Below are 9,947 nucleotides of genomic sequence, written 5' to 3'. Positions count from 1 at the left end.
GTTCACAGGAAACAAGTCTCACAGCTGGTGGGTACCAGGCATACGGGTGGGTGGTAGGGAGGGCGGCAGAAGTAGGTCCGCAGTTTGAGTACCAGGTTTAGTCTTGTTTGATTTATTTGTATTCCAACTGCAAACCTCCTTTTGCCCGCCCCTGTATAGCAGGTTCACAACCAACTGGATACTTGCAGGCCACTGAGAGGCCTGCCGAATCTCGAGTTTGGGGCTGGCCAACCCTTCACACGCTCCCGGGCTCCCGAGACCCAGCACTGCCGTGACAATGCAGGAGAATGGGCGGCTCTCGCTCGTATCCTGCAAGGAAAGGCCGACTGTCCAGAAGGCCCCCTGGGAAGGCGACAGATCCCCAAGGGCTACTATTACTTGTGCTGACACTAACTCGTCTGTACACAGGAAGCTATGGGCAGACATTACCTCACCGTCTAATCTCACATCTAACCAGGTAACCAGAGTTACCCCCGGCTTCCCTTGTCTGGGATGAAATCGTGGCTCAAGAAGTCAGCAAGACTTACTGCTTTGCTGACACCCCGGGCGTCCCTGCGCCCAGCATGGACCTAGTAGTGGACACTTCGGGCTTTTCTGGAACCGTGAGCCCTGTTCGAAGCAGCTGTCTCCGCTGAAGTGACCCTGCTTGGGCGGTTTCAGCACTGCGACAAGCCCAAAAACATCCACGCAGGGACTTTAGCAAGGGTAAGAATCCCACGTGGGTCCTAGGAATTCGGCAAGTTGCCCATCTGGGACTGGAGTACATGGGAAGAATAGACGTAAATAATGAAAAACGAGAGCTCCTAAAGATACCCCGTTCCTGGAGGAGGTTAACCTCGACTTTCCACTGGTGGCTTCCAGTACAAACAGGACGTTCCCTTTGGAAAGACATCAACTTGATAAAGGCGCTAAAGCCAAGATACCTCATCTAGCCTTTGAGTGCAGGGGGATGCTGGGAGGGGCAAGACGGTGGCCGGCCACCGGTAGGACTGAAAAACGGGCCCCGATCTCCTTCCCGTTTCAGTAGCAGGCGAGCCTCTTCTCAGCAGCTGTGCAGCAGGGCGAGGGGGCCCCCCGGAAAGTCACCCCATCTGTCTCTAGGAACAGCCCCCCCCCCCATGTCCGACCACACCAACCAGTCTAAGTTTAACCAGCACCACTGTTGTGAGGTCAATTCCAACGTGGAGAAACTATAGTCGAGGCCAAGTCCCACTGGGCGGGAGGTTTGCAGGTCAAGGGGCGATCCTAGGCCCACCTCCCGATGCCACTTTGGCGCTCTGGTCCCAGCCGGGCCTGGAGGCTGTCCAAGGGAGGGATGCTCTCCCTATCCCTGAAGCCCCTCCCATGGGCTCTACCAGGGACACCTTCCTGCTGCAAGGGAAACCTTGGAAAGTGGTCTCCAAAAAGAGCATCAGAAGCGTGGTTGTATGTATACACAGAGGGCTAGGAGAGGAGCCCGCTAGTCTGAGTTCTGGAGGCACCAAACGGGGGTTTTTCTGCACTTGGCCTCAGTCAGTAGTTTCTGAAGGGATCCGTGTATGGGCCCCAGGGGCTGGAAGGAGCTGGTTTTCTTGTTTCTACACTCTGGGCTTCTATTATATCTTTCGAAGAAAGGGTTGCTGGACCGGCCGAGTGGAGGTGGGGGAATTGGAGAGCTGAACTCGTCTTCTGGAGTCTAAACTGATAGACGTGAGAATAACCTATTTCCTTGTGGCTACTCCGACTCCTTTGGATATGGCCTTGGTTGGTAAAAGGGTCAGAAGCAAAGAGACTAGATGTCGCCCTGGTTTAAACATGTATTTTAACCTTCATTCATTGATCCTAGCTTGTTTCTGAGGCCTTTTGGGAAAACAGCAAACACATAAAACGTCTTACAGCCACTGAAAACAAGGACTCCTCCTTCAGAAAGGTGTGTGAAGTGCTGGCGGAGGCCGAGGGGCCGGGGAGACCAGCCCGCAGCCCCCCGGGCCTGCTCAGTGACCTCCCAGCCAGAACCCTCCTAACTCGCCCTTCCGGTGCTGTGACCTGCGCTGGCCTGTTCTGACACGAGACTGAGTGGCCCAGTGAGTACCACACGGAGTGGGGTTTCAGACATTCGGAAGGGGCAGTGCTGCACCCCTGGGGTTGGCTGGTGTCAGGGACGTTACTTGTCCGTAAGTCTAGGGCACTGCGGTCTGGTCAGAGACTGCCCCTCCAAAGGGAACCCCAGCACCTCGGCCAACAAGGTGTAACTCCTGTGACAGCAACGTTTTAAATCCTCATAACGAGCTTATTCTGTACAATCAGTAAAGAAAGACACCAAACCATTTAAACATAATTTATGTACATTTATGGCTTTTACACAATAATAGCAAAGATTGTTCTTGTATCTGTAAGTACATCCCCATCATCAGGCACTTCTCGAGCACTGGGGCCGGGAAGGGGGGCCTGCGCCCTCACTGAAGGCCGGGAGCAGGATGCGGGAGGGCAGGACTGCGCCCCGACAGTGTGGGCGTGGCCCGTGTGGGCCACGCTGCCAGACCACACAGCGCCCTCCAGGAGGTGGCCCCAGGGCGCGCCCCCGGCTTTGTCCGTACAGATTCCACTGTTCTTTATTGAATGACGACTTGCAAACTAAAATCACGAGAGAAACTTCTCGTTTAAAAACCTGTTATGAATTAAGAACTCTGAAGAGCTGACTGTGAAAATGCCAGGGGGCTAAGGTAACAGCCCCAGCCGTGGAACGACCTGCACCGTCTCCCCACGGAGAACCTCTCCGCCTCAGGCACCCCCTCATCTCGGAGGCCCCACTGATCCGCTGTTCCCCGCAGTACAGCGCGCGCTGGTTGACCGAGACTGTGCATGTCTGTCCTAGCAGAGCCTCCCATGGCACATATGACCTACGTCCAGCCCATACGTCTGTATTACAGAAACACTTTATATTTAAAATATCTGAAGAGCTCTATGATACAATATGCTTTTAATAACAGTACAAACCGGGGGGAAAGAAATCAAACAAGGCTGCGTAGGTGATACCGTCTGCACATCTCACAAAGCAACCATGTACAGTAAAACTGGTGTATTAATTACTCCAGAAAGTCAGTCTTCGTACAGAAAAAGAAATCAGAGGTCACATAATGTTTTCAAAATATACAAGGGGCCTTCCGCTGGGGTTCGCTGTACCCCAGAGAGCCAGCTACCCAGGATTCATGTCAGGATTTTAACACGGAAAAGAAAAACTTGAAGGAAAAAAAGATATTCACACAGACGTAGGAATAAGAAAGACCTTCAGCAGCCACATGAAGCAGTAAGGTTGGGACAGCGATGTTGGCTGTGGCTGTCTCTGAGGCTCATGTGTGCGGGCAAGGGGTCAGGGTATCCTGGGGCACTTGTGTCACGGAAACCGAGTCAGCGGCACCAACGAGGTCTGTCCCGCAGGCGGGAGGCACCCCCGAGGGGGATGGCATTTGTCTGACCAGGTGCGCCTCGGAGCAGCCGGCGATGCAGAGGGGTGTTGAACAGCTCTTCAACACCACAGAAGTTGTTACAGTGGGAATCTTACCACAGAGCCAGCCCCGGGGAGGAAATCTATCAAGGACACTTCTGTTCTTGTTAAACATGTAGAAAAAACTAAGCCAACAGCAATGCAATTCACGGATGAGACCAAGCAAATGCCGTTTGGGGTAAGCACACGGAAATCAGATCAGAGCCTTCTCAAGCTGGCGAGAGGGACATTTTTTGTTCAGCTGTTCCTTTTATTGTGCTGACTTTGGGCATCCACATGACTTGAAAATACCAAAGGCTGCCAGTGGGACGCGAAGCCAATGAACCTGGTCTGTCAGTTACAGGTAAATGGAAAATATTACAACATAATGATCAGGATCATAGTTTAGGTTGCTAAAAGGCTAAAGAAATTCTTAACTTATACAAAGGCTTTTAAAATTCAAATATACAACTTAGAGCTGGTTTGTTGATTTTCAGATGAATCGCCCCAGGTTTTCAACAATCTTTCTGCCATTGGGTAGCAGCTTCTATGCTCATGAACACAGAGCAGCCCACTCGTCGCTGAAGTCCCACTTCTAAACCCCCCTGAAGGGCTCCCCACAGCGTTCTACGTATAATCTGCAGGACGGGAGGACAGAAGGAAAGGGGTGAGGGGTGGGGGCGGACGGGAGCCTTCAAGGCAAGGCTATAAAATCCCACCTCCACCCGGGCCAAAATAAGGGTGCAGAATTGCGAGGGAAAACTTCCAGTGCAGCTCGGCTTCAAGTGGTTGTTGATGGGAAGGCCCGTCTGGGAAAGGGGTCCTATTTCGGGTGCAGGCCTCCCCTCCTGCGTGACAGACACGACAAGGCCTCCCAGGAGGAGCTGCAGGGACAAGAGGCCACCATGCTATGTGGTGCGCCAAGTTCACGGGGGAACGGCAGATGTAATCCCTTTAAAATACGTACACAGAAACACACCAAGCTCTCCTGAACTTGAAACACAAAAATGTCCTTAACTATACATCCCTCTCCTGCCAAAACAGGGCCAGAAACACTGTGTAGGCAAGTACTAATTACAATGATTTTAAGATTAGTCACGAACATCACCACGCAGCATCCCCAAGTGTACAAACCAGTTAAGCACGTACAAAATTAGTACTAATCCAGTTAGAATACAAAATGAAAATTATGGATGCTGTCTCAAATATCTGGGAGTCTGTAAATTTACAGGCAGTATATTATATAACAAAGTAGACTCTAGTTTTAAGAAAACATTACAGTTCAGCATCTATTCCAAAAATGATCAAGTCCCAACAGTAACATCAAAAATCATTTATCTGGAAATTAGAACCATTCGTATGTTTGTACAAATTTGCAAATAACAAAATAAACAAACAAAAAAAAATAGAAAAGACCTGTACAAGGCTGGCATTTACTCTGTTTTTTTCCCCCAAAGAGTCTGACAAGTCCACTGACTCAGCAGATCGCTGACAGGGTGTTGCATCTCGTGTGAGTGACCGGGCAGCATGAGCAAGTCCGAAGCTGCACCGCGGAGGTGCTGGGCGGAGGGCTTGGTTCTCGGGGATTCGTCAGTTCGGCAGAACACAGGACGCACAAAAGTTTAACTTATTAAGGACACAAGACCATCACAGTATTACAAAAAAAAAAAAAAAAGAGTATAAACTTTCCTTGGACCGAATGGCTATTTAAAAAACAAAACACACACAAAGACAATCCTGTAGCTACTGCTTATATACAAAACTTGAGAGCACACAGGATCCGCGAGCCTGGTCTGCAGTCGCTCGGGGCAGCGAGTTTGGCACTTGATTGTAATGGAATCTCCAACGCCATGGCCCTTATCTGCAGCAGCGCAGAACTGCGAACACTGGGCAAACATCCTGCACAGGAAAAGTGTCTTCGCTGCCAAGTCTGACGAAGGGAAAAAAAAAGTTTTTGTTTTTTTGAATCAAGAAAACGAAAAGATGGGGTGACGGACATCTTTGGACTTCTTCTCAGTTCCTGCTGTCAGACAATCTGAAGTACTTTTAAATGCAGCCTAAGAGGAGAAAAAACACACACGCCATAAAAACATAGCCAGATTAAAGTCAATTCAACTTCACATGTCAGAGTGACAGACAGACATTGGCAGTAGGCAGAGCTCTCTCAAACAGCTCTGAAATCATCCGTGGGGGGATGGGAGCTTTCACTTACAAAAAAAACCCTTCAGCATTTGATTTCCATCACGTGTACTCATTTAGTGAAGAGCTACTACAAAGATGCAGCCATCTAAGTGTCAAAGAAAATCTTTAACGCGGTTACAGGAAGGCTCCACGTTTCAACCGGAAGGAAAGTGCATAAGCTGTAACAAGGGTGGAGACTAAGTAACACAAGCTGCCCCGCTGCACGAGGCGGCCAGCTGACGCCCGAAGAGCCCTAGTCCTGGGAGACACAGGGGGGTCAGGTGCCCCTCCCCTCACTCAGGTTCGCACTGCGCGTCTTGGGCGATTATTGGGGCGACCTTACCTGCTTGCCGGCTCGCTCCTAGCCGGACACCCAGCTGTGCGTCGTCGTCTTGACGCCGTGCGGGAAGCTTTGGTTGGGCAGCACGCTGTCGAAGTTGAAGTCCAGCGTGTCCCCGTCCATGAGGTCGTTCCGGATGATGGACTCCATGTCGCAGTCCAAGCGCTCGATGAACATGCCGTCCAGGTCGCTCGGCAGCTTCTCCTGGTGGAGCACGCCCATCCTGCCGTAGCCGTTGCAGCTGCTCCCCGAGGAGTAGCCCCCCAGGGCGCTCATCTGCATGGCGTGGGGCAGAGGCACTTGCAGAGCGGTCTTTGCCGGGGCCAAGCGGCTCATGCCCGAGCTGTGGGGCATGGCGCTCACCGCGTGGGGCAAGGCGCGCCCGTTGACTACGGACGCCGGCTGAGCGTGTCCCGGGTGGGTGTGGGAGCTGGGGTTCATCATTTTGTTGTGAGATGCCTGGCTGCCATAGGCTGGCATGACCGAATTAGGGCCCATGAGCACATTCTGGCTGAGGACCCGACTGTTAGGCTGGGCCACCCCGGGATCAACGGGTGCCATGATGTCATTATGGGGAGGAGAGTCGGAGGTAAGCAGCTCCTTCAGGAGCCCTGGCGCGCAGGTGTACTGACTGAGCCCGCCGTAGGCCGCCTTGCTGTCCGGAAGCGTCTGCATTGCCATCTGGGGCAAGGGGCTCATGCTGGACTGGCCGTAGGTGTACTTCTGGTAGTTTGGGCTCGGCGAGTTCAGGCTGGTGCTGGGCGGGGCGAACGAGTAGCAGGGGGCCTGCTGCATCATGGTGCCGGGGGAGGACTGGGTGGAGGCGGTCAAGGACGTCGGTGGCGAGAGGAGGTTGAGGTTGTCTAAGAGGTTCTCCATGTTCTCGGGACTGCTGATCTCCGACAGACTGGGCAGAGTGGAAGCCATCTTCGCTGCGGACGGCGGGTACACCATCGGATGCACGTCCCCGTCTCCGAGATCGTCCTGTTCCGTCATGATGGGGGACAGCCGCCCACTGATGGTGCTCGCGTTGGAGCTGGTGCGTGGGCGGAACGTACTCCAGTTATCAAAGTCGTCGTTGCTGTGAGAGCCCGGGCTGGCGGGCCACTTGGAGAACTGAGACCCCGGGCTGTCCCCGGCACCCTCCGGGCCAGACTGGAGGGAGGCTTTCTTCTTGGCGGCCCGGCCCCGGCTCTTGGAGAATTTACTGTTGTTGTCCATGGACGCCGCTCTCCTCCGGGGGGACTTGCCACTCTTGCCCCCCTCGGGGTTGAGCATCCACCATGAACTCTTTCCGGTCCCTTCATTCTGCACACGGATGAACTTGCTGTGCAGGGACAGATTGTGACGAATGGAATTCTGGAAAGCAAAGCATCGTGTTACACATACGGCACTTCTCTGGCTCCCTGGGATTTCACCCCACATAGTCAGGGGGGCCCTGAACCCCCAGACCGGTGCGGGGAAAACAGTGTCTGTATCCTCACGTGGGGACAAAATTAGTACACATTATTCAAAGCCTCTCTCCGTCCCATCACCCCCAACACTGCGCCGACTCTCTCCAGACAGCGCGTGCCGTTTGCTGGGGTAGGAAGCGCCGCAGTGCTGGGCCCACAGGACGGCAGACAGGCAAGGAGACAGCGCAGCACATGGTCTCGGTCAGCAATTAAAAGCCCGAAAACTCTAAGACTCAGATTCGCTCATACCCTTAAACGTCGATTAGGCAAATACAAATGAGTAAGGAAAACCTGGGTCATTTTTTCTAAGTTTAGAAAACTGAAATTCCTCCCAACAGAAGAAAAAAATTAGATTCGGGTGTTATTTGCCACCCCTCCCCCCCCAAATCACCAGTGGTATGCACCAACTAACCCACGGACACAGCCTCAGAGGTCACCCCCACCCGGGAGGGGAGAGGGTGACAGGACCAGGGCACAGGTGCCGGTGCGGCTGCAGGGTTGTGCTGGGCTGCGAGAGCCCCGGTACATTCGTAGAGAAAAGTCTCCTTTTTTTTTGAGCGTTCAGGTGGCTCTGCTACCCACTGGCTCCATAACCTCACCCAACTACTTGGCCCCTATGCGCCTTAAGTCTCCTACATGTACCAGAGAGAAGCGCGTAGCTGCATAGGGCTATTGCACAGATTCAATGAGGTACCGAGTTTGAAAGGCTCCGCGATGTCGGACACATGGCAAGACTCAGTGACAAGAATGTATTAGATCCCAACTTCGGGGACACACGTGGCTAAGCCCCATTTCCTTCCTCCCATTCACCGGGATGTGTGTGCGTGGAGCTTAGAGGTTCTGTGAACGCAAACCCACCACTCCGAACACACACTGAAGTGGGCTGGGAACAGTCTCAAGTTCCAGTAGAAGCAGCAAAAGCACGCTGCCCTCAAGGAAGCCCTGATCTGACCCGCCCCCCATGCAGAGCCTCCGGGACTCTCCGGAGAAGCAGTCGGCCCGAGACAGAGGACCTTGCCTCGAGAAGCTCCCCCAGCCCAGGGCGGGGCACGTCGTACTGCCCCCACCCGCTCACTGAGCAGTGTCTGCAGTCAGGCCCCGAGACCCCAGGTCCAGGAGGGGGCTCTCTGGGGTCCTGGGCCTCTGGGAGCAGGACGAGCGCTCGGCCCCACACTTCCCCGGCTTCCTCTGCCAAGTGAGTGCAAGGCTCAGCTGGCCGACCCCCTGGACCCGTCGCCCCTGTCCCCGACCACAGACAGGCCCTGGCTGGGTTTGTGGTCACCCGGGGACACAGCCACAGCGCCCACATCCTCATGCCATCGACGTGCCAGTCGCTGCACCAGGACAGAGGCTGGGGGAGGGGGGGCTCCAGGAAGACCCAAAGCGCACGTTCTGTCCCATGAAAAGAAGGAAGAAAACAGAACGGGGGAGGGGCGGGGGAATCTCACTTTCTGGAAGGATTTAAAGGTTAGAGCGAGGCTAGACAGCCAAGGCCGAGAAATCCACATTTCAAAACCCCCTCTGACGCCCTGTACTGCGCTCCCGAGGGTTGCAACATGGCAGCCACGCCAGCCCTCAGCCAGGGCTCGGGGGGGGGGGGGGGCGCAGGCTGGGCCCCAAACCGGGTCTCCTGCCTGGACGTGGGCAGGTGGGTCAGGTGAACGACAGCGTTCCTCTGTTCCCAGACCGTCCTCTCCGTCCACCTCTGGGTCTGCCCCCAAACTCCAGACTCCAACAGAGGCCGAGCACCGCATCTCCCTCCTGCACTATTCTATTCCCATGTTTCTACCCAACAGGAAGGTTTTATTTACACACACACACACTCTCACAGTCACAGTCTCATCTGCTGGGCCAACCAACACCAGCACAGCAAGTTCCAAATCTCCCCTTAAAGAAGCCAGCCTGGCCCCAGGGTAGAGACCAGGACAGGGTTGGTACTCAGACCCGCCTGTGTGTGCGCCGAGCCTTCCTACGATGCGCCAGCGCGACTACCTTGTTCTCAGAACCCAACAGACACACAGAGAAGCCATGGTGAGGAAATTTCTAGAGAAAAGGAAGTCGGACTCCAGTGCCTGCCTGTTCAGAGAATGATCCCGGGAGGATCTCCCTGGGTGGCAGCTTTCTGGCTGTCCCCACTGACATGGGGAGGCGGTGGGGCTGCACGGCGTTCATAATTAGATCATCTGCAACTGCGACTGGGGGGACATTTTTAATAACACGGCTAAGGCTCAGTGACGAAATCTTTAATAAAACTCAAGAAGCGCACGCTCGCTCAGATGGGACACGCGTTAACTCACTAATTAGACTCACACAAAAAAGAGAAAAGGTCCCAAAGCAACCCCTTACTTATCAAAACATCTTGCCACATATTTTTCTGAGAGGACATTTGAGGTCGCTCTTTGAGAAACAGAGCTGTCTTCTAACTTTGCCAACAATTAAAAAAGTTTTTTTCCGAACAGGAAAAGGTTTTCTGTGCAGGGCTTGTTACATAAATTCCTGTTTTCCACAC

General features: G+C 53.6%; 1 protein-coding gene across 1 annotated transcript in view; it reads right to left on the bottom strand.

Annotated features, from left to right (window-relative positions):
• Positions 1 to 2,306: 2,306 nt before the first annotated feature.
• Positions 2,307 to 9,947, bottom strand: part of FOXO1 (forkhead box O1) — an 88,576-nt gene continuing 80,935 nt past the window's right edge. Inside the window, exons 2-3 of the mRNA XM_037129698.2 lie at positions 5,988 to 7,343; positions 2,307 to 5,520 (exon numbers count right to left, since the gene is read on the bottom strand). Of these exons, the coding sequence (XP_036985593.2) occupies positions 6,006 to 7,343 (1,338 nt within the window). The 3' untranslated portion in view covers positions 2,307 to 5,520; positions 5,988 to 6,005. The remainder of the gene's footprint in view (positions 5,521 to 5,987; positions 7,344 to 9,947) is intronic.

Source organism: Artibeus jamaicensis, unplaced genomic scaffold, assembly GCF_021234435.1.
Source record: "Artibeus jamaicensis isolate MK-2021 breed Jamaican fruit bat unplaced genomic scaffold, CSHL_Jam_final contig_415, whole genome shotgun sequence".
In the NCBI taxonomy this organism is placed as follows: Eukaryota; Metazoa; Chordata; class Mammalia; order Chiroptera; family Phyllostomidae; genus Artibeus; species Artibeus jamaicensis.
The sequence above is the reverse complement of the archived record's forward strand: the minus strand, read 5'-3'. Positions and strand labels throughout refer to the sequence as shown.